Source organism: Parus major, chromosome Z (genome assembly GCF_001522545.3).
Source record: "Parus major isolate Abel chromosome Z, Parus_major1.1, whole genome shotgun sequence".
Classification (NCBI taxonomy): domain Eukaryota; kingdom Metazoa; phylum Chordata; class Aves; order Passeriformes; family Paridae; genus Parus; species Parus major.
This window is the reverse complement of record NC_031799.1, coordinates 59,165,935-59,192,797: the sequence shown is the minus strand read 5'-3', so window position 1 is coordinate 59,192,797 and position 26,863 is coordinate 59,165,935. Positions and strand designations below refer to the sequence as shown.

At 34.5% G+C, this 26,863-nt stretch overlaps 1 protein-coding gene across 10 annotated transcripts in view; it reads right to left on the bottom strand.

Annotated features, from left to right (window-relative positions):
- ADGRV1 (adhesion G protein-coupled receptor V1) overlaps positions 1–26,863 on the bottom strand; it is a 284,918-nt gene that overhangs the window by 232,940 nt on the left and 25,115 nt on the right. For 7 of the 10 annotated variants that reach the window (XM_019005248.2, XM_015652741.3, XM_019005246.2 and 4 more), the window contains 17 exons: positions 26,335–26,484; positions 25,164–25,259; positions 23,972–24,076; positions 22,558–22,671; positions 21,258–21,823; positions 19,783–20,053; positions 18,637–18,966; positions 15,263–15,439; positions 14,008–14,231; positions 6,449–6,481; positions 5,283–5,409; positions 5,008–5,193; positions 4,128–4,308; positions 3,376–3,539; positions 2,656–2,779; positions 2,002–2,268; positions 499–625 (listed from right to left, as the gene is read on the bottom strand). In XM_019005248.2, the coding sequence (XP_018860793.1) occupies positions 499–625; positions 2,002–2,268; positions 2,656–2,779; positions 3,376–3,539; positions 4,128–4,308; positions 5,008–5,193; positions 5,283–5,409; positions 6,449–6,481; positions 14,008–14,231; positions 15,263–15,439; positions 18,637–18,966; positions 19,783–20,053; positions 21,258–21,823; positions 22,558–22,671; positions 23,972–24,076; positions 25,164–25,259; positions 26,335–26,484 (3,242 nt within the window). Of the gene's footprint in view, positions 1–498; positions 626–2,001; positions 2,269–2,655; positions 2,780–3,375; positions 3,540–4,127; positions 4,309–5,007; positions 5,194–5,282; positions 5,410–6,448; positions 6,482–14,007; positions 14,232–15,262; positions 15,440–18,636; positions 18,967–19,782; positions 20,054–21,257; positions 21,824–22,557; positions 22,672–23,971; positions 24,077–25,163; positions 25,260–26,334; positions 26,485–26,863 lie in introns of those variants that run through there. The other 3 variants (XM_019005243.2, XM_019005244.2, XM_015652751.1) reach the window with 2 other exon arrangements.

Sequence of the window (26,863 nt, the reverse complement as noted above, 5' to 3'; positions counted from 1 at the left end):
TTTGTAGGGTAAGAAGATTTCAAAGTAGGGTGCAGAGAGAAATGAACAACCATATAGTTGTATTTAGCTGAATTTTGAAAAGATTTTTTACTTCTCTATTGGTACAAGTTATATTCTGCCCATTCATCTTGATCCTTCTGTATCTACACTCCCGTGAAAATATAACAAAAATCCCTCTGCTGTAATCTTATTTGTGTGAAAATATAAAAAAGTCCCCTTTTCTGTAATCTTGTTTATATTTTAACAGGAATTCTGTGCACATTTTAATATGCATAGTCCATTTGATAATGTAAGAGTGGATGTTTGATGTTTTGTTGATTCTCAAAATGTTTGCAAATAATTTAATCCAAAATTTGGTGGAGCTATTTTTCTAATGTATTTTAGCAATGGAAAAAAATAGGATTAGATCAAAATACTATCCATAAAATAAGTCACACATCAAGACATACATACGTGTATTCAAAAAAGGAGCAACAATATTATCTAAAAGCTACTTACAAAAAAAAATTACTTTTTCCTTCTTCTACTGGCTTCTCTAGAGGTTCTAAGAAGAAAATTCCATTAGGATCATCATTTGCTTCAATAATAACTGTAGCCACTCCAGCATTAAAGATAACAGTATCTCCTAAAAAAAGAGTGATTAATTTTATCAGAAATGGAGGTAACTCTAAAATTGAATGTGCTTTCCTCTGACACCAAAAGCTTTCATGCAAAGAAAGATACAAGCAGCGACAGAACAATCAGTGAAAACCAACATTTGAGATATTCCATAATAGACAAACCAGAGTAAAAATATGCAACTAGTATTTAAGGCAGAGAACAAGAATGCAAATTTGCAGAAAAAAATGTGACGTGACCAGAGATGATGCAATCCTGAGAAGAAAGGATTGTATGAGAGGCAGTATTTCATGTTTGATCAACTGGTCAAGTCAGAAGTAAAAGACACGTATTCAGAGATCCCAGAGCTACAACAGAAACATTGTGCTTTAACTAAATACAAGGAAACAACAATCTCTTAAGAGATAAGTCAAACCCATATCACAGCCTATCTGAAAGGAAAAAATATACAGTAAATCTGTGAAGTAAGGTGGAAATTAGTAGGATTTCTACATGTATATTAGCACAGTAGGGACATTTCAACACCTCTTTATGTCCAGAAAGGTACGTTATATTTCTGTCCCCAGCCCAGCTTTCACCCTTTTCAAAAGCAGTGGATTTCTTTTTACCAAAGTGAACAATCTGCTTATGGTTTTAACTTCATATACCTCTACTTTTATTTTATTGAGGTACAAAAGTCCAGCATAATTTTCAAAAGGGATGTAACAATCAAGGCCAATTTATGCAACAGATAATAAAAAAGAAAAATAATTATTTAATTTTTTTTTTCTTTCAGGAATTCATCTAGAAATATTCTGTATTTTGCCCATTCTGGCAGGAATGTGTGCCAGGAGTAAAGCCATGTTTCCAATAGAATGATAAAAGAAAATACCAGCAGATCCTGAACAAAGTTAATAAAGTAGAAAGAGATCACTGATGAGAAAATTCAAGAAGGGGAAAGTATGGCTTTGTCCAGTAATTTCCATGAAGCCAGTGTTCTGTAAGAGAGTTGTGTATCAGAGCGAATTCTAGCTGGCCTCAGAAAACACATGAACTACCTTAAACTCAGATAATTGAGAAAAATGACCTATTTCTTATATTTAACTTATATTTTCTTATTGATGAATCAAAACACCATCTAATTTGGAGCATTTGGAACGAGATTTTAACTCCAGTTATTTTTACAAGACAGTTTCAGTTTTATATTTTTTTTCTTTTTCAAATTAAACAATTCAAGATCAAAATCCAAACACATTGTATAGAAATTTCGTGCAAATGTTGATGCAAACATTATTCATATAATGCCTGGCATTTCTACATTGCTTTATTATAAGAACAAGCTAGTAAAAAATAGCGGAAAAAAGAAAAAGATTTATTAGATATACATTAATTCATTGTTTTTACCTGTTGAATTCAAAAGGAAGATATAAAATGCTTCATCAGTTTCAGGGGTATCATCATCATTAACATACACAGATAAGGTCTGCTCTCTTTCTCCGACATCGAACAGAATGAAACTGTCCTTTTCACTGGGAACAAAGTCTCCCTCTTCAGCTGTAGCGTCTCCATTAACAGTAATATACTGAACAGCAACAACTTCATCAGAGGATCCATTCCTTAGGATTGTAAAGTTTGCAACACTCCCTTCTGTAATGCTCACTATCAGAGGTTCTGAAAACACACAAGCAATGAATTCAAGTTCAAGCGTGAGCTTCTTGTATGTGGCCTACCTAATCCCCCACAAAAGGATTCTTCACTTCAAGGAAAGAGAAGGCACATCTAGTTAAGGAAGAGAAATACTTGTAGGTGGAAGAGAATATTGTTGTCCTTAGACACCTAACCAATCCCAGAACCAGCAATAAGAATATTGACATAAAATGAGAGAAAATTCTTAAGTTTAAAAAAAAAAATCAACCTAATTCCATACAACAAAAACAAAAAAAAGTACATTTTACATCCTTTATATCCTCCACTTAGATTTTTCAATAATCTGCTCAGTCAATAAAATCTGTTTGCGGTAGAATATGCATTCAAAATTTAAAACCAGCAAGATCTAACCTGCAAAATAAATGGGATCATCATTCCTTGTGATTTGTAAAAATGCACTGGTTATATTGCCCAGTCTAGCTCCACCAGTGGCATTGAATAATCTGATTATGAATACCTCCATCTCTTCAGGTACCTGAATAACAAAATATTAAGAAATTAATTTATCGTATTTGAAATAGTGAAATGAAAATAAACAGCTGAGGAGTTTAACAAAACAGGGTTTCTGCATGTTGTTTTTTATTTATTGATTCATAAGTATCTCAAGAGGGATGACAAAAGACAGTTCATACACTTAGACAAAAACGATCATCAGTCAAAACTCTTTGTAAAAAATCCCCTCATCTTTACCGTTGTACAGATGATTCAAGAGTTATCTTGCAATTTCCTGATGTTGATGTAACGATGTACAGATATATTTATTCATTTATCTATTCATTTATTACTAATTATTCTCACTATTTCTTACCTTACTTCAAATATATTAGCATTAAAAATATAAAATTAGGATTCTTGTTATCAAAACAAGTGATTTACTTATTAGAATTTAACCTTGACTTAACTTGACTACTGACAGATTCTAACTGTTTTGTTTATAGATATGCATAGTATTTTTATTTTTCTCTTAAAAAATTATCAGTTTCTTAAAAAACAGAGCTTCTTAAATTTCAGTGTTTTAGCACTTACTCCTTGTTCTATGTATTTACACAAAAACACTATAAAAATGATTACCTCATCCGGTAGAGAGTAAATTGTGATATTTTTTGAAAACTCCAGATTATCAAAGAAAACAGTCCCTTTTTCTGGATAGATGTCATTGGTACATGCTGGGTCAACAATCCAGGACACACTAACATTACCATAGTTTCCTTGGGTTCTTACAAGTCTGTAAGAGGCTACAAAATGCAAACATGTACAGTCAGTGTGAGTCTCCACAAAAACACAAGTCAAAATGAAAAAGGTCAGCAAAGTTGAAACAAAGAAAAAGGAAACAGTAAATAAATCCACTTCTTCCAAAACTAATTTGTGAGTGCCCTACACAAAAGACCCCGCACAATAATAGACCACTACAGCAGTTAAGACTTGTATCAACTCTCTTGATACAATAGAGATAGATAAACTGAAATCACACATGAAAATTTAGCTCATTCTTCTCTCACATAGCACCCAATGCCTCACACTGACCAGAACTACTGTTAGCACAGTTGGATCAGTTAGCACAGAACCACCAGGCTGTACCTTACACATAGATCAATTATCTGTCCCTCCTGTCTGGTGTATTCTCTAGCTATATTTTAACTGGGTTGATCCCTATAGCTTTCAAGGCCCATCCTCTTCTGCATTAACCTCTACTGCTCATCATGCTGGTACTGTACCCCCCTGGAAACTCATGAGTCAGGCATTGTCCTATGAAGGTGAAGTAGGGAAATAAGCCTTGCAGGAGCAGACAGCAGAGAAAGCAGTAACTCTAATAAAAGAATTACCAGCATAGATGATTTCTCCTTTACTTTCCTTTATTGTTACTGATAGTTCATCAGGTAGAAACTGAATGACACCATGTGGATCATCATTCTTCAAAATGGTTATACTGACTCTTGTGGCATTCCCCAGCTTGCCTGACATTTCACTGTAGCCACTGAGCACAACGGCATATGCCTCATCCAGCTGGAAGAAGGAAACTCAGTCAGAATAAAAAGATTTATTCAGCAGAAAAAGAGGACAATATCAACAAAAGAAAATTAGACACATTTTCTATATGCACAATGGTTTTGTGCATCTGTAACAGTGGAAGTAAAGATTTTAAAACCACTGACATTAAGCTAACTTAAAAAGAATTTGTCAGCTTGCATTATTAATCTAATGCAACTTTGTACTTCAGGTATTTCTTCAATAAGCACTCACAGGAAATGCATCATGGAACACTACAACAAGTATTGCATCTTTGCACCTATACAGAAAATATTAGTGTAGACTGGGAAGCACTGAGTTAAATTAGCAGATATTTACCAGAAAAGGAACAAAAAATAAACTTATTGTTTATACAGCACTCAATTAAACAGCGGCACTTTATAGCACAGAATGTCATGGATGCCAAAAGATCAGACAGATGAGAAGTTTCAATTTAAAAAAAATAAAAAATAAAAAATTTAAAAAAATTAAAAAATTTTAAAAAAAAATCCACTAAGGCCTACTAAAGCCAAAGATTCTAGTTATCCAGGCATCCCAGGTTTGGAGATTGGGAACACATTCCATAGAAAAGCATTGCATACTTGTTCTGGTCCCATATACTTTCCTGTATTTTAATAAGTAACAAACTGTTAAGCTGTGAACACAATTTGAAGAAAGAAAAATTTTCATTTCTACCTCTGGAATCCCATCCATCCTTGTCAAAAGAGTAATTATGATCTCTCTTTCCCCAGGCTTAAATTCCAGAATTCCTGTGCTTCCATAAAACTCATTATTGTCCCTTGGTTCCACAGTGTATCGCAGAAACTGCCTGACAAGACTCCCTCTGCTGCGGACAATCTGCAGTTCGACGGAATCCCCTTCCTGTGAAAAAAGAAAATCCAGCATTTTACTTGCACCCTGCTAAGATTTACTTCTCCATAAAGATTAAGAAAAGTTATTCAGATATCTACCTTGATACTATAGGGACCTCTGGAAGAGGGAGAAAATTCAAACACTCCTCCAGGATCATCATTTTCCAAAACAGTAATCTCACGAGTAGTAAACCCGTATTTCAGTATTTGATTTTCCACACTGACCCTGGGAAAGCAAAAAAGGATTTTTTAGTGATGTTTCTTTTAGTAAGTAAATACACATCTATGTGAAGGAGATCAGAATTTGATTATTTTATGAATTAATTATGAAAACAATCACCTACAAAGAATATAATAAATCAGGAAAGACACATCAGAGTGTTCTGTTAGTTTGCAAAAAACCCCAGCCTTTGTTTCTGAAGTACATTTGTTGTCTGATAATTTTTTACAGTTTATAATTCTGGGGCTTTTTAGTCATACATGCACACAACACAAAGAAAAAGAAATAGAATTGTACATTTAGTATTTATTTTTATTTGGGTCAAAACATAATGAAAGATCCAAAATCACCTAAATAAAGAGAGCTTGTATTCATTTCCTCAGAAGTAAATTTTCAATTACACTGCTTTAGGTTCATTCCATTTAAAATTAAAGAAAAACTGCTATTGAAAGATGCATAAGGAATGCACCTTCAGACTGATGGTTTTGATATAGCTTATTAAATGTTGATTTATGAATTCAGATTCATCTTCCATGTTTTCTGGAAGAAAAGTTCAATGAACAAACAGGAAATATCTATTTTAAAGGGTAATATGTTATGTTTATTGCATATTAATAAAATATATTGCAGTAGGCACAGTAACTTGTGTTAACATAAATTAAACATATGTCATTCATAAAAAAAATAATTGTTCTTTTTGACTATAGAAAACTCTACAGTTCTAGTCAGCACAAGCATTTAGGTGGGAGAAATTGTATTTCTGGCAGTTTTAGACAATATATACATTATTACAATCAAGTGCAGGTATCAAACACGGAACCATGCATTAATAATTTTCATCATTCACAAATCCTAAATATGCCTTCAAGACAGAAACCCATGCCATCAAATTAAAAACCAAAGGGCAAGCAAACATTGTCTGAGGAGATGCAGAAAACACAATTCTTGAGATGAAAAGAAGTTATTGACAGATTTTGTTCAAACTAATCACTCGTAAAACAAAGCATTAATTCACTGAAGACAAACCACAGTTCGCTGCACTTACCCAAAGAACACGACAAACCTTTCTGTCTCTACCCTGTTAACAGAGAAAGAAAGAAGGAGAGAAAAGAGAATAGAGGGAAAGAAAAGGGGTGGGGGAAGGAATGAAAGTGCCACTTCCTGGAACTTCAATAGTACCAGTCTTAGACAATAATAAAAACAAAAGCATCACAAAGTTTTCTTTTCCCTTTCCAAACACATCATGTTCCTTTTATGGGAACCCCTTTCCTTGGCATTTTCCTGTTGACAAATGCTAGCAAGTGGGCAGTCTCTACTGGTGAGAAATGACCCCATGACCAATTCAGGATGTCAAGGCCCATTCATGGTACAACCTACCCAACCCTCCTCCAGGAGTTCTATCACAGTCAAACTCTGTGTCTGCTCACAACTGCACCAGCAGCCAAGATTTATAACTTCACCCCCAAAAAAATACAATCTGCATGCCTCCATTATGTGTTATTTCATCACTTTGACATAGCAATGATAAAAATAGACGAGTACATTGGGAGTTGTAACACATACATATCAAAAACTATTCTAGAACAAAATAATATCAAACTTTATTTTTGACAATTTTTCAGTTAATCAGATTACTGGAGTAAAATACCAACAAGTAAAAAAAGAAAAGAAAGCCACCACTACCCCCCCCCCAAAAAAAAAAAGGAAAAAAATAGAAATAGAAAGATAAGCACATATGACAAAACTATCACATCAAGTCAGATGAAAGGATATAATTCTGCAATAACAAGTATGTCATTTCATTAAAGTATGTATAGATTTTTTCTTAATCTAAAATAAATAAATCTTTAATATAAAACCTGGATCTACCATTAAAATTGCATAAATAGATAAACAAATCTTTTATAAAGTGAAATTTTGAATTAAAAAGAATTCAGATTCAGAACTCAATAGACGTAAGAGTTTACGCAAAAGATTGAAGTAATAAAGCAAATACATTTGCAGCTCTATTCTTTCAAATAGGAGATCTGATTTAATAGAAACTTCTTAGTTTTTTCAAATGAGGCTTTACATTTTAAATACTATATATAAAGACATTTTCCTCTCCATCAGTATTGTATGCAAGTTTTCCAAAATCATCAAACATTAATACCATTTAAAAAATCAAGGTGAAAATTCTAGAGCTAAAATTTATGCTTTTTATTATATTGCTCTTAATTGTAAAATTTAATTGTATCACTAAACTGTTGGTAATTTATTTCAGAGCAGAGAATACAAATGAACCATTATATCAAGTGTGGTTTTGGTATGTATGAAAAGCTTCAGTGGTTAAGACATAGTCATTAAAAAGTGAAAGGGCATGCCAGACATAGCACCTCTTTCATCTTCATGAAATCAGACTGCATGAGTCCAAAGAGAGCTCAGACAAAAAAGGGCCTGTTAACTGAGGAGTCATGCTAGAATCTAGTATCATGTAATGCACAATGGAGGCTCTAACAAAATCCAAGGGGTAGCAGAAATTAAACAATCCCAGGGTACCCATGAGGAGGTACTTTGAGCATCTCCAGGTATACTTTGAAAGGACTGAGAAGACTGGTTATAAACTACCATTTAACAGACACAGTTTAAATCAGACCAGAATCAAGAGAACTTCAAAGTTAGAAAGCAACTAGTCAGATTCAGCCCATTCACTGCTAAAAACACCATTATCTTGGATTTTTCTCCAGCCAAGTTCTCAAAACTAGGGTCATTTGACTGACTGACTGATGGATCTGACCCTGCTTTCCCTGCATGACTGGCCTGTTGCTACCAGTGCTCTGACATACTAAATGTTGGTTAGTATTCCAAAACAGCAGATGGTGGTTGGGCACTGGAACAGGCTCCCCAGAGAAGCAGTCACAACATGAAGTCTTACAGAGTTCAAGAAGTTTTTGGACAACACCCTCAGGCCCACAGTGTGATTCTTGGGGCATCCTATGCAGGCCCAGGAGTTGGATTTGATGATCCTGATGGGTTCCTTCCAATTTTGCTTATTCTGTGACTCCATGGTAAAGCAGCTTATGCAAAACAGAATAAAAGCCACGAGACACAGACTTCCAACTCAGATTTGCCATTACATGAGCAATGAACACAACAAGATCCTTCATATCTACATTCTGAGGTATCCATACACAAGTTTTCATATCAATCCTGGACCAAGATCCATCAAGTGACTTCCTGACTCAACCCTGGATTTTTCTTCTTGCTGTGTACTTGCCTGGCAATCACTGAGCTTTGCCTGATGCTAGTAACCATCACCCAAACTTCATGTGTGTTCCTGGCTTAACCTGCCCCACCACCATGATCTTGCCTTATGCCCTGGACTGAAGGCTGCCCCCACTTCCCATATGACAAATCACATCTGAAAAGGCTAGTCATCACAGAAGTTTTCTCTTCAAAAATACCTTTACTATTATTTAGCAAGAACTACAGATTAATCAGGACAACTAAGAGAAGCTTCAAAATGTTTCCTCACTTTTTTTAAATGCATAGTACTAAAAAATGACAGATTTAAAGTTTAAAATAACAAGACAACTATGAAATAAATACTACTGAAAATAAAATAATAATTAAGAGATGTGTTTGAATTTGATAACTTTGAACCAAGAATTGGATGTTTCTGAAGAAAGTGAATATTTTGAAAAGTCCACAAGAAACTGATTTGCAGCTGTGAATTTTTATTAATGTTACTCTGAAAAACACACTCTTCTAGAATCTTTCTCTTCTTTCAGGTATCTCAGAAAAGGTGTATTCAAACTACTTGTGGAATGTTACTCAATTTGCTTCCTCGATTTGTGTTCACTATTTCATTTTTTACAGGATTATCTACTCACTTAATTAGTGACCTAGCTTTACAGAATAGTATTCGAGGAGGATTGGCCACATTACAAATTCCACAGTGTTTCTCATTAGAGATAACACCTTATCTCCAGGTTTAATCCACAATTTGTTTGATTTTGGAGGCCACGTCAACTTACTTTATTCATAGCAGAAGATATACAGTATTACTACTTCGAAAAGCAATGAAAGCTAGTAGTAGGTGTCTAGTAACACTCATAAAAACATTCTACTACCAGTTTAAAATAACTTGTTCTATATCAAAACAAGATCTGACCAAAGCTGTGAAGCAAAGGCCAACATTTTACAATGAACTATGTAATTCTTATAGCATCACATATATTTCTCCATGAAAAAATTATGTAAGAAAAAGAAATATAGTTTTGAAATAGGCACTAACAACAGGAAATCCCCAAGTTAGAAAAATATTTCAAACACTATTAAACAGCTTTACTTATGTCCTGAATTAAGGCACATAGACAGTATGCAGTGCTTTACATGTCTCTTCCATGATTTGCAAACTTTTTAATCATGAAGTAGTCTCTTAAACACAAAAATTTAGAAAATAATTTTTTTAAAAGTGTAAATGCAAATCACAGGTTTGCAGCACTCGAATGCTGTGCTCAGTTTTGGGCCCTGAAATTCAGCAACCATGAATTTGTATTATTATTGCTCTTAAAAACATGCCTCTCTAAACAACTTTCTCTTCTATCAGGTATCCCAAAAAGTGTTCTCTTCCACTGGGCCACTTTCCAGCCATTCTTCTGTAGCCTGTGGCTCTGCATGGGGTTGTTGTGGCCTACGTTAAGACTTGGTCTTGTTGAATGTCAAGTCCTTGGTGTCAGCCAACCAAGCCAGCCTGTCCAGGTCCCTCTGAAGAGCCCTCCTACCCTCCAGCAGACCAACAATCCCATATAACTTGGCGTCATTCAAAAATTTACTAAAGGTCAATCCACTCATTCAGATCTTTAATAAAGATATTAAACTGTTGTGGCCCCAGCACAGACCCCTGAGGGACACCACTGGTGACTGCCCCAGCTGGATGCAGCCCCACTCACCACCACTCTCTGGGCCCAGCATCCAACCAGTTCCTAACCCAGCACAGAGTGCTCCTGTCCAAGCCATGGACTGCAGCTTTTCCAGGAGTGTGCTGTGGGGCAGAGTGACTTTGCTGAAGTCCAGATTGACAACATCCACAGCCTTCCCCCGATTCCTCAGGCATTTCACCTGATTGTAAAAGCAGCAGACTGCTCAGGCAGGACCTGCCCCTCCTAAGCCCATGGCATCGTATGACCCCACTCAAGATGATCTGTTTCATAAGCTTGTCAGGCACCAAGATAAGGCTGACTGGCTGTATCTCCCCAGATCGTGCTTCCAGCCCTTCTTGTGATTAAGCATCACACTGGCTAACCTCCTTTTGTCTGTGACCTCCCCAGATAGCCACAACTGATGATAAATGATGGAGACCAGCTTAGAGAGCTCTTACATCAACTCCCTCATTACCCTAGCATGGATTCTATCCAGTCCCATAGATTTGTGACCACCTAAATAGCTCTGCCAATGAGTAACTACTTCCCCCTGGATTTCAGGGGGTCTATTCTGCTCTTCTACCTTGCTTCTACCAGCTCAGGGGATGAGCTGCCATGAGAATAATTGGTCTTACTGACGCTGAAGACTAAGGCAAAGAAGGTGTTAAGTTCCTCAGCCTGAAATCAGTAATTTCACATCAGAGAAATCACTGGAACTGTAAAATTTTCCACATTACATTGCATCAGTTTTGCTTCATTGAACCTAGGTTATATAAATAAAGTAGATACATACATATGTACATAGATCTGTTCTGGCATCTTAATTTATGGGAGTCATGACCAAAAGATTCTGAGCATAAACTATTTAAACACTCAGCTGTTCCTGGATTTTAATTTTCCCAAAGTAAAAATAAATCCATTTGTGTATTGCTGTTTCCAGAACCTAAAGTCCAGAGGTTGCACTCTCAGCTCCATTCACTTAAGAAAACAAACACAATCCATGTTCCATGAGGGTCCTGGCCCTTCAGTAGTGCCAATTTCCAAATTTATGGCTGTTTAACTGCACTGCGGGCATGATGAATGCCAATACCAGAATTTCTTTTGCTAAAGTTAAAAACAACAATCAGGTCTCACTACAGACTTCTGGCTTTATTTATGTTTTGTTTCAGTTCAGGACTACTAAGATAAGGGCAGGCATCTGAAAAGGCAGGTATTCTGAAACTGAAGCTGGTCCTAAAGAAAGAAAATATGAAGAAACTTCAGTAGGTACAGGATTATCTTGTTTCTTTATGGCTCATCTGTCTTCTAGGTATTATATTATATTTTAATATATATATATATATACATATATATATATATATATATAATAATATTATGTATGCTTCATATTACATATTCTTCATAATTTGGCCTCCATTTTGTGGACAGCATTTGTATTTTTAATACCCAGGGCCTACAGTTGGTGGCCATGGAGCAAGGAAACAAAACATCGTTTTTAATGGCTTGGAAGGTTTCTTTTGTAATTATGGGTACAATCAAAGCTCATTTAAAACATAAACTGCCTTAACAACATCACTGAGTTTTAAATAATACATCCTTGTTAGAACTAATTATCACATTATTTTGCACATGCTATTACTAATTGCAATAAATAGAATGTTTATGAACATATGTCTATGTCTACAGTTTCATTAGAATCCGTACATGCTCTATTTTTCTACTGACTTATGCTACAGTTTATCAAACAGTGCAAGCACATCCACAGCACAGTGCATCTTTGTTTTCATGGTAATTCACTACTGCTGTGAGGTGCTGGCTGGCAGTCTTGGAAACTGAAATCTTCTGTTCATCTAGAAAATACAAACTATGTAGGAGGCAATATCAAAAGCTTATATGCATCACCCTGCCAGTATCATTCGCCCCTGCTTTGAAGAGTCATCTCCAGTACTGAAAGGATGATCTTTGCACGTATTTCATTCTTGGCTTCTGCTCACGTTAAAGTTGCCAAATTTCACTCGTAGCCTTGAGAGACACTATCGAGGTCTAGAGAAAAGTTCAGATTTTATCTACTCCTTATTTTTTTCCTTTTCCTGGCCAGACTATCTTCTCCTTACTTCACTGTCTGACCTTGCCAAGTGTGGGAAAGCTGCTTACTGCTGGCAAAATTTTTACTAGCCACTTCATGATCAAGAGAACCTGTTACTCCCACCATACATAGAAAAAGAAGAACAGTGGATGCATTTGTTCAGCTGCCAACTCACTCTCCTTTTAGACATAATTTTCAAGGCATGGGGTCACTAATCAGAGTAAGTGGTAGAAAGCCGTAGTTACACACACTGCAGAGATGTCCAATATTAAAAAAGTTAAATACTTCATGTTGCCCACTTCCTATATGTACTCCTATCCTTCCACTTCAGCATTTTTGACACTTTACACAAGTTCTTCACAACTTCAATCATTATTTCTACTCCTAGTTTCTTTGTGTCACAGACACAAACAAACTTACAGGCAAATCAGTTTCATCCACAGAACTAAAACAGAGAACTGCCTGCAATAGTCTCTATTTTTTTTTTGTCTTGGAGGACCTTCTTTTCAATACAGTGACAACCCAAAATAGAATGAAACAATTAATTTTGCACTAGATGCATCCACCAGCCACCTTCTACAGAAACAGACCAGTCCTGCACTAGAACAGCATCCCTCCTGTGTGATAGAACAATGCTCAAAAAACAGCATCAACAGCAGCTTGAGGAATTACCTTCTGGTTTGCAAGTATGTAATCCACATGTGTACCTGGTATTAGAAGTTCCCATGAGCTAGTTTGCCCTTCCTATACACAACAAGGATACTTCAGAATAAGGTAAGGACTGTGTAAGTAGTAGATGTTCAATGCAGACATTGCAGCTGACAGACCTATCCTAGCATGTTTCCAGAAAAATAAATGAGAAAAATATACCTTAGATTATTAGGAGGTATTAGCAGAAGTGATAGTATTCCTAGACTATATATACATCTAAATTTTTGGAAGCAGGAGTAAAGAGTAAAGAATCTCCAAGATTCTCCTAAAAGGCTGCTGGATATGAAATAATTCAAGTATTCTGAGTAGTGTTCACATGCAGATAATATCTCTTGAGGCCTCTTACAGCCTTAATTATCCTGCAATCCTGATGTCACATGGAAGGGAGACCACAACACTGCTTCAGAAACACCTTTGTAGCTGAGGTATGTGGTAATAGTCACACTGGCCTATTTCAGCAGTAGTGATGGAAGTATCTAATTCTGCAACAACATCCTGACTATAAACCTCTTCTTAGAAAAACACAGTTATGTATTACTTGAGTTACTCTTTATTACAGCTCTCCCCATTATCTCACTAAACATTATTTTTCTTAAAATGAAAGTGTTATAATCAAGAGCTATAACTAAAAATCAAAGCTAAATTAACTTTTTAGTAATATCCATTATTTTAATCAAAATATAAACAAAACTAAGTTGTAAGATAATAAGCACAATATGGCTTCTTACATTGATCACAAGTCAAAGAAGATTTCATACACAGTCTGAATCAAGGGCCCAATATTCCTCCAGGTGTTTATCAACACAGTGGAGGCAACACCTCACAATTAATACTGTGCCAATTTTTTATATATAGATTGAGTATAGCTAGTGGTACATATGAGTAAATATTAGGGTACAATACCTGTCCAAAGTTAATAACACGGTCTCGTTCATTTCAGGTATATCATCAGCTTTAACAGTAATGTTGATTGTAGTATCACTTTGTCCAGATAAGAAAAAAACAGAGCCATTAAAAGGACTTATATCATCTGGTGTTACTGCCTTGTGATTGGGACCAAAGGGTCTCAAACTCCAAAACACTGTTGCTTGACCATCAGTCCCATCTCGATGCAATGGAATGGAAACCTGCAAAGCATGTGAGTCCACTGTGACTTGCAAAGCTAGATGCAAAAACAATTAACCCTTTGCAAATTACTGTTTGAATATGAGCCTTAAAATATTCATCTTGGGTTTTTTATTTATGCCTATGTATAAGATCTGAAATCAAACATGTTATATCAATGAATCTAACCTTTCAATCACCTATCCATTATATACTTGGACATATATGTTATATACACCTAGTGGAGGTGGCAGATTATTAATATGACAAATCACTTAGTGCTTATAAACACAAAAACACTTCTATGACAGATTTAACCAGTGCCCACCTCATCAAGACAATCTAGGTTTTATATGTAACCACCATAATTTACTCTGGCTGTTATAGTACAGTTCCAACTTGTACTCTGCTTAAGGAAATCAGCAGTTTTATTCTGAGCATGAAAAGCAAGTTCTCTGATTCAGGACTTGAGGGAAGACCTCAGTTAAGACAAGTAGGGGGAAGAAGGGAAAATGTAAGAGAAGATGCTTTATAAAGGGATTACATCTGGCTGGGATAACAGCATTGAGATGGTTGACAATGCTTTTGAAAATGCTTTATGAGAAACAAAACCCCTATATTTATTAGAAAACATACCCCGCAAGCCAAACTACATATTCACATGTAAGTCAACATTAAAATATACAGGTATTTTTATGAAATTTGGGAATCAAAATCAGTCCTACTCTAGAAGAGTGTCTTTGCAGCTGGTGAAAGAAATTAAACTCTCTGCAGCATCTTTTGCTCCATGTAACCATCAAGACCTAACCAGTTCTAGATTCTTACAGAGAATACTTTTCAGTTGACAAACATATTAATCTTGCTAGCAATTTTTTGCCTTTCTGGTTTTTTAAAGCAGGAGAATACTTGGATAAAAAATTGAGCTTGGAGGATGGATTTTCCTCCCATGGATTTTCCTCCCATTAATTTTCAAATGTTACAGAGGACGTAGCAAGCTTTGCTTTCTCCAAATAAGTTTTCCATAGTAAGGGACAATATAAAAATGTTTACTTACCACTGTAGCAGGTGAGTCTTCTGGCTCAGAAAGAATAATTGGAAGATTGCTAGTAAAGCCTATTTCTCCATTTGCAATATCCGGAGTAATCCTCAAAGAAATATTCCGAATTTCACCTAATCTAGGACTCACAGGTGGGACAAGAGGGATTCTGTTCAGCAGCTCAACTTTTTCCAGCTGTGAGAAAAAGTAAGAAAAACTTCAAAAATAAGAAGCCTGAGTACCAAGCAAGAATTATTCTTACAGCTTGGAATAAGTGTCATATGCAAGGAGGAAAACACCTACAGAATAAATTTCTCCTAACAGCAACATTGCTATTACAAAAATGTGTAAGGAGCTGTGTAAGAAATGAAGTGAACGGTACTGAGCTTCCACAGCTGAATGTTATACCCATAGACAAATAATGTACACAACTAAATGTATGCAGAGGGAGAATTAACTGGGTAATTCATTACTAGATCTATTAATTGATCTGCCAACCACCCAAATGTTGTTCTAACTTCAGGTTTGTGTCATGCATTGATAAAAATCTGCTGAAGTTGCTGGAAGCAATAATTTAGACCCTCTCATGAAGCCAAAGAGTGATTCAGTCTTCTTTCCTCTCTCAAAAAGATGTTAAGACTTCTCTATTTACAATAACTAATATGTTAGAGTTACATTCGGAATTGAAAATCAGTACTAGATTTCAAAACTGTAATCTCCTCTTATATTACCATACTTTTGATGGATTATGTATACTAAGAAGAAATAGAAAAAATGTTTATTCTATTTTTGAATAGAAAATAGCACTCAGCACATGAGCACCACTGACATAACAAGGAAAGCAGGACTTTCCTTGTTTTACTTGTTTTACTATCCCTTTCAAATATCATTAATAACATATGGAATATGGGATTCTGTCTACATGGATGATAATAACAGATTTGACTGATTTGTATATACTTTTGTAAACATTTCACTGGTACATGAACCACCGATGACAACCACCTTTTAACTCCTACTAGGATGTTTTTGCTTGGAGTCATTAGATGCCATATAGGTTTTAGTGGAGAAGGGCAAAATGACCTTACTTAAATCCATATAGTTATTATGAATCATCCTTTCAATTGATGAGTTTTAAATCCAATTGATCCTTAAAACCAATCTATATAAAATACTTGGACTGTATCATACTTTGTTTTACTGCTATTCAAGTAACACTCAAAAATATTCATGGACATTTTATTTGATGTTAGATGGAATTTGCTTTATAAATACTGTAATTAGAAATTGATTCTCAACCATACAAGCTAGTTATTGGGATTCTGAGGAACAGAAAGTGGTTCCATTTGTTTCCTTGTTTTCAAAGATTAGGAGCTAATTCTCCCATTAACACCATGCAGGTGGATCACTGTTGTGGTTGTTAGCTCACTAAAAGTTCTGAAATACTACAGAGCTGACAGAATTCCCTTTGTTACTATCTGGATAGCAACTTTGAGATTAAAGTAATAATTAATGAAATATTGTTGGGTTTTTTTTTTTTAATCCAGTGTTTCCTCTTAAAGCAAATCATTTCAAGAGGAAAACAAGAATGCACTGTGAACTGAATAATGATGAGCAGTTTATTAAGTTAGTTAATCTGCCAGTCCATACCAAAAATAGTCTGTACATCGAACAACAGGTTATTTAATTGAAGATATCACTGAAGAATGTTAATCTCATATTCCCAGTTGCTCTATCTGTTACCTTGTTGTGTTTAAACTTCATTTCTTCCTCCATCTCTCCTTCCCCAATTCCTGAATTGAGCCTTTACTAGGCCTAATATAAATTCTGTAATCTCCTTCTAAACATGTCTGCTGAGACTATAATTTATTTACAATTTAGATTATCATTTAATTACGAGTTATTACAATCCTTCATTCTTTACAATGAAGGTTTGTTATAGTGATAAATATGGGTATTTTTCTTCCTTTTCTAAAGGAATTATTTGTGTTAGAAATATTGCATATTGAAATACTTGTCACACATCTTGTCCATAGTCCACACTGCGATGTTATTTGTAATCTATCACCTGAAAGGAGCTTGGAATTAGATATTTCTGTTTTTCTGTTATCTTTCAGATCACATGAAAATGGTAAAACACACTGACATATTCTAGTATTTCAGAATCATATTCCCTACAACAGCTGTGAACACAGAAAAGCGTGCAACGAGAAAACTATTCTGGCAATACCTTTTTTTACTCTCTTTTTTTTTTTTCCACTAGAATGTAGGGAGAAGAAGGTGGAGGGAAGAAATCTTTTAAAGTAATTAAAACATCTTTAGTAGACTATAAATTAAAGAAAAAGAAACCAAATTTTACAAATTTTTATGATTTCACATCAACATCTCCATCTGGAAATTTTGAAGACACATGACTTAAAATGAAAGGACTAAAAAGAATAAGAAATTACTTTGAGATTTCTGCTTTGGTTGTGCCAAGGCAGCCCTTTATCTGTATATCAGGACTGTTCTCTGTGCTCATGATCCCAGAAAGTCACAACAGTTAACAAGAGGAAGTAGAGAGTATGCAGTGGCCTTAACTGCAGGTGAGAAAATAAGTATAAAAATTACTGATTGCAATGCCCAGAATCTCCCACAGTAGCATATACGAGCAATAACTTGCTAACATGTATGCAAATCAGGTTTCTCCAGTGGGAAACAAAGAAAAAAAAATTGGAAAATAAAAAAATCTTCCTTAAAACATTTTTGTGGATAGCCCAGTTTCTTTCAAAAACATGGTTTTAGTGAATTTTTCCAGCCAGTCTTATGAACAATGGCATAATCTCCCTTCTTACATATTCAGATAGAGGAAAAAAATCAAAAAATAGAGAATGAAAAATAACAAAAGGTCACATACAGGGGAAACTAGAAGGACTTTTTAATTCCCAGATCAAAGTTGCACATAAATTAAACATATGTTTGACTATTTATAATTATATTTACTTGCTTTTGATTTCTAAAATCTTTCATACTTCTGTAATTTAGGAGCCTAAATTCAATTAAATCGAAAGCCAAGGGGTAGACAAAATAACGTACCTGAAAAGGTAACTAACCTTTGCAACACTGATATAATTTTGTTAAATTTCATGATTAATAACTGAACCCTATTACAACAGTGTATTTTTTTAAATGGTGTAATAAGTAAATAACTACAAATTAGCTCTTTATAGGATATTTTGGGAAGATGTATATAAATAGATGAGTTTTCTTGGCTACAGAACTAATAATGTTCTTTTTTATTTTTTTAATCAGGCAGAATTATTTTAATTAAATTAAAAGGGAATGAGCCACTACTGTTTTATATCCTTTATATTACATGGGCTAAAAAAAACCCCAAAACACAGTTGAGATACCTGTATGACAAAGTGAGCTCCATTTTGAAGAAATGCATCATTTCGTATTGGTATATTTACAGTAGCTTGTGCTTTTCCTTCTGGAAAGGTGAGAGTACTTCTTCTAGACATATTCAGAATGCCACCTTTTGCTCTCTCAGGATCCAGAGCTCCAGCTGGAATATACAGTGCAGTAAAAACCAACTGCACATCTCCAACTGTTCCTCTTTCTCTTGCAAAACTCAAGGATAAAAAGCGTCCCACTGGATTACTTTCAATCTTCTGATTCTCCAAAGGATGGAATTTTATTAGGCCATAAACATCATCACTGTCCTGAATGTAAAACAGAAGCTGCAAAGCAGAAAACAACATGCTGCATTATACTATAGTTTCATGCCTTCACAAAAGTATCTCCTGACTGTCACCACATATTTTTCTCCTTAGTGACCTGTCATCAAGAAAGAAATCAGATTGAGAGTCCCCAAGTATTCTTTATACACAAGAAACATTGCACTGAAAGTGCGGTAGTTTCCCATATGCATCACCACAAATGCCAGAATGAGTTCTGAATAACTGATTTTTTTTGTTCAGCAGCCAAAGTAAATAATTTTAAAATGTTTCAGATTGTAAAGAACTTCATTTTATTCACCAAGCTCATTCCAACCATTTTTGAGACAGACAAAGCAGGGACTCAAATCACAGTACTGTCAGCAATTCCAGCCACTCTTTATCTAATAGTTCCAAGGTTACAGTCTTAATCACCAAACATTCTCCTTGAAGTTGTTGCTCTGTAAAAAATTGCAGTAATCATTTAAACAGCAAATGAGCAAGTGAAAATAACTTTCCCGTCTTCTGTTAGAAAGCAGTCACTTGATAGAACATTTATTCAATGCTATCATTGCAGACTGGGAATAATCTGAACTGAATGCTACCACAGTAAAAATGTCTGACATTGTAGACTATACTCAGTGAAATACTTTAGATATGGCTCTATACATTAAGATTATATTAAGGATCAGTTTTCTTGCCTTTTTTCCAAAACCAAACCCTTTCATCTGTTCAGCTAATCCATCAATGAATGAATGAATCAATCAGTGTTATTAAAACTGATAAAGTCTTTATTACTCATTAGTATCCTCTCCAAAAGAATTCTTGAAGTGAGCTTACCTCAGATGGCTCACTGACTTCTGCACCACCCTGAACTGTATAAGCTAGGAGTTTCAGAAGATAAGGCTCTGCCTCTTCTGGTATATCATCATCAATAATGTCCAGATGAAGGGTCACCAGCATCTGACCTTGATCAAAAGTTATCTCCCCCGCCTCTGGAAGTAGGTCTGCAGTCACAGGTGAAGGATCACTGCTATTTCGGATTATAACCCAGGAAACAGAAACATTTCCATGTGTTCCACCGTTTCTTACAATTGTGATCCCTTCAAACCTAAGGTTTTGAACAAAAACAAAAACCCACAAACCATAATTACTATTGGCAAGCATGATTACCAATTCCCTAAAATATTTACAGTGACTGAAGTGGTATAAATGTTAGCTGCTTGCAACTGACATTTGACTCAAGGCTTACAGTTTATGAAATCATAACACATGTGTAAGGCTTGAGCATTTACTCATGAGCTCTCTGTAAAATCTCTGAAGATACTTGTTAGATCTCACTTTGAATACAGCAAGAAAAACATTGAGGAGTGGAATCTTGGCATGTTTTACAGTTGTCTTGAGGAATACAAATAAAATTTCAGAAAACGTTTTTGCCTATTCTACATCATGAGCAGGTATGAGGCATGAGCATTGAAATAATGAACTGTTTGTACCAAAAATATATTCAGTTACTGATAATTATAATACTGGAAATGTCATGTTGCATGCATCTGACAAGTGCATGACTATAACAAAAAGTCTGAAAATCATTACTTGAAAACACTTTGAAAGCAGGACTTATTTCTTTACTGTGTATAAAAAGGAAAAATGAATCCTCAATTCATTTGAATGGGCCCTATATACTATAAAATATTACTTCAAAATTTCTCATAGTATGATAGTTTGAGGCATTGTTTATTTCTTTGGGGATGGTAATTAGCAACGGACATTTTTATTGAGATTATCAATAGTGTGTATCAGTCTGCCTATAAAATTTGTACAGAGCTTTGATTTTAATCTCCCTGTAAAATTACAAATAATGAAATTGTTTTTGAGTTTAAGGTAACTATTTCATGGGAGACACTGAATATTTTTTTTTTCTTTAATCAGAGACTGATTTCACAGAGAGTAAATACAAATATACATCAAGAGTGGAAAACAGAAATCTATTTCCCACTGAAACTGTGTGTAGCAGTATCACAACTTCACTGATCCTAAGGAGTTTTCACTATTCTGATATGTGATTAAATAGTTATGGTTTTTTTACATACATACATAGTTTATAGATATTAAAATGCTTTCTGTATAATTAGACATTCCCACTTCCTTGAAATCTTTATAGATATAGCCAATAATAACAACACACTAAGTGATTACTACATTATATTTTAGTAGTGATTTTATAATTACTTTAGTGATATCATAACAGTGCTTAACAATTACAAACAAATCTCTTAAACTGACTAGATACTAGATTTTAAGATCTGCAGTACCTTGAAATTTGGTCTTCATCAATGATAACAATGTGAGCTAACAGAACACTGTGGATTGACAGCACTCCATAGGGTTTATCATTCGGCTGGATAGTGACATGAACAACAGATGGATAAATCAAAACCGCATCTCCCTGCAAAGTGTCTTTAAGAAGCATAATCTGAAAGGTCTCAGCAATTTCTGGTATGGCATCATCAAGGATCCTAAATTTCAAATATGTTTCGTGAACTAGAGGTGGGAAAACAAGAGTTGTATTTGGCTGTAGATCTAGGAAGTCTACATTAAGCTGTGCATGTGCAGTTGAATCCCCAGTTATGATGGCGTAACTGACAGAGACTTCGTCTTCATCAGGTCCAATTAATTTTCCACTGACATCCTTACCACGAACCACTTGGATTGTTACCACTTCATCTTCCTCAGGCACCATATAAGCACTCTGAACAAAACGCACAGGACTGTCATTTTTCCTAATATTAATCCACACAGAATTTTTTGTGTTGTTGATTTCAGCCCCTCCCTCCACGCTCTTCAGACAAACAAGAAAGATTTCATCATTTTCAGGTACCTGGAAAAATAGTATTAACAACCATGTGTAAGTCACATTTCAAATATATGCTGAACACTTATACTGAGAAAAATGGTTTATGCATTTTGCAGAAGGGTGAAATTATACCAGCTTGAAAACTCATTTCATATTAAAACAGAATAGTCCTGCTTTTAACTTCTGATAAAAATCCCCTTTCAAAATTTGATGTCTCTATTTCCCAAAACACTCTTCTGAAAGAGGGTTGAAAGTTAAACAAAACAGAAAAATTAACAGAAATATGCAAAAAAATTGCTTTAAAGTTTCCCACTTATGACACAGACATTTGTTTCCCTATGTATTTTTTTTTTAGTGAATTTCCTTATCAAGTTGTTCAGTATCATAACTGAAAAGTTAAATATAGAAAGGTCAGTCTAATAGATGAACCTTGACAATACAAGAACCTCACCATTCCATGCGAAAAAAAATATAATGCTTTCTTGATAATTTATACTTTTACTGTACAGCACCTAACAATCTAGTCAGAGCAGTCAGGGTATGTTCAGAAACTAAAAAATATTAACTGATGAGAAAAATGGAGGCAACATTAAAAAGATAAAATAACAACCCACAGAGACAAAACTAAACAGCACTTTATGAAGCAGAAGGACTTGTAGCCCTTTCTAAAACAAGTATTTTTATAACATAATATGCTAAGACCCTCTAGAACAGCAGTCAACCTATACATCCAAACAAAAATGTCAGCTTGTTTTTACCTGATCATCAAGTACTGTTAAATTATAAATCAACACTGATCTCCCAGGTGTAAATGTAATATTTCCTCTGGCTGGACTTAAGTCTTCTTCAGCTGAGTTTGGTCCATCTTCTATCTGCAAATAATTAATTTTTATGATAAGAAATACATGGAGCATACATAAAAATTTAGTACAATAGTTAATATACAGTGTGTGAAATGAATAAGAAATTGCTATTTATTCAGTCACCTCCTGATCATATGCACATATACTCAGTTGTGAAAATCTACTTTTTTTTTGTCAGATGGAATAAATCAGAGAAGGCACTCTGAAGAAATCATGTACTGCCAGAGAAAGAGGAAGAAAAGTATTTCCACACAGGCCTTTGAGAACTCTTTGGTATTTACTAATGCATAACTGACTTGTTTAAGTAACAGAAAGGATAGTCCTTCTCTTTTAATATAACTAACATTTCCTAATCAATTCCATGAAAATAGTAAGACAGATAGAGGTAGTATGTTACTTTGTTTTAGAAAATCTTGTAATGTTTTTTCAACATAATTTTATATATTTGTATATAAACTACATTTTGAGATTATCCTGATAAATTGTGCACATAACAAAATGTGTTATTATAAAATTATATATATATATATGTATATTATAAAATTATAAAATAAAAATGGATTTTAAAACAAACATATCTGCAATACATAACATAATCACTGAACATTATCTACACATGCTTTATGTATGTATGTATAATATGCAATAACATCCAGTACAAATGTTTTGAGATTTTGACACACCTAGATCAAATCTTTGATGACAACTGATAAAGGAATTTTGATATGAAAAAGAATTACCTGTAATTTTGAAGAATGTAATAGAACCAGAACTAAACAAGGAAAAAAAATCCCCCACCCCTCACAATAAAGGCAATGAGTATATCCCATTCACATGAAGTATGTGAGTAATGGCCTAAATATACAAGTAATGATTTTGAAAGGTTTAAATATCTGGGAATTCAAACTGCTGTCTTATAGACACAGAATTTCACTGAAAATTGAGCTCTACAGGTTTTAAGGTGGCACAAGCACCATCAAAAGAACCAAGGTATTTATAAATTTTGAAAAAATATATCAGAAATTTCTTGCACATTCAATAGACATTGTTTGCTAATATTACCAAGAAATGCTGCTTCAAATATCTTTCTAAATGACACAAATACTCATATTTAATATATCCTCACTTTTCCTAAATTAAGCAGTTAAATAATTGAAAGGTAGTTTCTTTCAATTTTATGAAACAGAATTATCAAATGTAGACATAGGTATTTAGTCCTTTCACTGCAATAAACACTTTGATAAGTTATTATTATGTCTCACAGCTTCATCTGATAGACAAAGGTATGAAGCCTTTCTGATATACTCACCTCAAAAGTTACAACGACCGTCCCGTAGGTTCCTCTCTCCCTAATTAGAGTGAGAGGCACAAATTCATTTCTGCCCCTAGGTTCATTCACTGTGATTAAGGCAGACTAATGAGGAAGAAAAGGGACAGGCTATCAGGCACAGATCAAGTATCACAGCAGAAGGAAAAAATTGTTACCATAGAAATACCAAACTCCCACAGACAAGTTAATCCAATCTGCAAACCAGTCTGCTGATGGCACACATTTCCTAGCAACCAATTAGTTCAGCTAATAAAAAGCTTGAAAGGTTTGAGATTAAAAAATTATCATAATATATGTAGAGTGGGCTTTCTGGTTTTCTGTTGGGTTTTTTTGCAAATGAGCACAGTTACAATACACTAAGCACTGGCATATGAGCACTGGTCATATTTAGTAGAGTTCCTAATCCTATTAAAAATAGTTTTTTTCCATTAAAAATTCATTTGTTAGGTAACTAGACAATGGAGTCTGTGTATCAAACTGTTACAGCTGACAGATTTCAAAGATTCACAGCACTTCAGGAAGCAGCATGGTTTAGTATTGTGGTGCCAAAAATTTTTCATATAGGATTTTTTTCAGGGAAGTCTTCTAAAAAGTAAATTTCCAAAATGCCAGCAATAAAGTATAGCTTCTCTTTCTGCTAACACAAACTTTGTATTATTGCAAATATTCTCCATACAACTAGCGTCACACTACTCTTATCCCCAGAAGGTATTATATTATGCATATATCATGACACTGCTCTTACAGCTTTAGAGTTAAATATAGAATTGCTCACTTGAGATGGGAAAAAGGTATATATTCTTAAAATTTCTAAGCCACCTCTTTAACTTTCCTATGGTATTACTCCTCATTTTTTCCATAGTATATTGAGGGGCAGTGGGACTAAACAATTTCTAAAAGCTTTATATTTAGATGAGCAACATAAAAATTCATCCAAGTTTGAGGATCTCAGGCAATATCTCAACACCTAGAAGCATACAGAAGCATAAAAGTTGTACATATACATTTGTATGAATTATCTCCAGAGATGTTTTCAGAGATGTAACACACAATCTTCTTCCAAGGGATTTGGGTGAATAACTAATCAGCATCTTTAACAATTTCACCTTATGTTTTCTAAAATGTTCTAAAATATACCTTTATATTTTATCTAAAATATAAAAAGTCTTACCATGTTAAAAGAAATTATTCCAAAGGCATTGTCATTTGATAAGATTGTTACTGTGACAGATTTGGGTGAGCCAAGCTTTATCCTTGCAGATGGTTTCTAAAATTAAAACCAAAATACGATATTAAGTACAGTGAGGGGGAAAAAAAAAGGCATTTTGATGTTACTGTCTTTTAGAGTTAATATTAGCTTACAAAAAATGTATGTCTTTTTAATCTATATCACAATGAAAATTGTTTAAAGCAATGCACAAATTCCTAATTACCATGGAATGTAGAGTCACCAATAAAGTGCTTGAAACAAACTTTGCAAATGATTAACAATAGTTTAACAATTATTAACAGCATATCAATAGGAAACCATACATGAAGCATTTAACGCTGCCAGGAATTCCAAAGGGGTTTTTTTTCCCCTTAACATTTGTATAAAACTGAAACTTTGAAGCTATTATACGGCCTATATCTAGCTAAAGGATATACTGGGACAGCAGCTATAAGAAGCAGGTCTTTATGACATTGTAAAATTAAGCTACATTTACAAATCAAAACAAAAAGAAAGGGGAAATAGGTACTTTTATATTCACTGCAAACATCCCCATAGACATGTAATATTGACAATGAAATAGAAAATTTATTTTTATTGAATTGACATCTTACTTAGTCATGAACTGTTAGCTAAAAATACATTAATGTGAACCTCTCTCTTGTAGCGTAACTCCTGTGAGACAGAACAATAGAGAAGAAATTTTTTGGTAAATATTTATAAAATTGTTTGGATTTAGATAAGTCACCTTTAACCTCTGCTTCTGGAGGACTGGAAGTCATCCTCTTTTTCTGCTCCCTCCACCCTCTCCTCCATGCACATTCTAGCAGGAAAACAGGAAAGGCTGAGTCTTCCAAATCTAACTCTTCCAGGCTCCAGTACACCACATGTCCACAGCTGAATGCAATGCCTGCTCAAGTGTCAGGCACAACAACATGACACAGAGCCACCCATAGAAATGCTAACATTCTGAAGGACAATAAGCATCATCTTGCTTGGAGTCCAGACTTTAGTTCTTACCTATTACTCATAAGCAGTAAGACTACATGGAAATCTATGAAACAGCATTCACCCATACCTAGATTGCCCACTGTTCTCTGTGGAATAGATACACTGAAAAATTGAGACTTACCAGTAGTGTCAAGTGAAATGTGAATGTCTCATCAGCCTCTGGAAGATCATCATCACAGACAGATATATACACTGTTCGGTTTGTTTCTGTATCTGGTATAAATGCAGCTGCGTATGTGTCAAAAAAGTCTCCTGTGTCTTCTCCATCGATCTGCAATAGAAACAAAACCAAATGCCACCTCCTTCTTCCTTCAATATGTTCTATATTATCACCCTAGACTTATTCAAACAGGCTTCATACCCACTTTGTTTCACATAATTTTTTCCACAATTTCCCCTACTGTCATAGTTAATTTCTGGACAGAAGGTACATAGATAACAAACCATTTTATTCATGCTGAGTAAACAGGTAAAAAAACCAACAATAAAATAAAGAGAACACTTTCTTCATAACCAGTTATGACTTCTTTCCCTGCAATTTGGTATCTTTTGCATAATGTACCATATGAAAAGGGTTTTTTTAATTGAAAAAGCTATGCCTGTACAGGAAGCACAGATCTGTACACCTCATAATACTCCACATGAGTTAA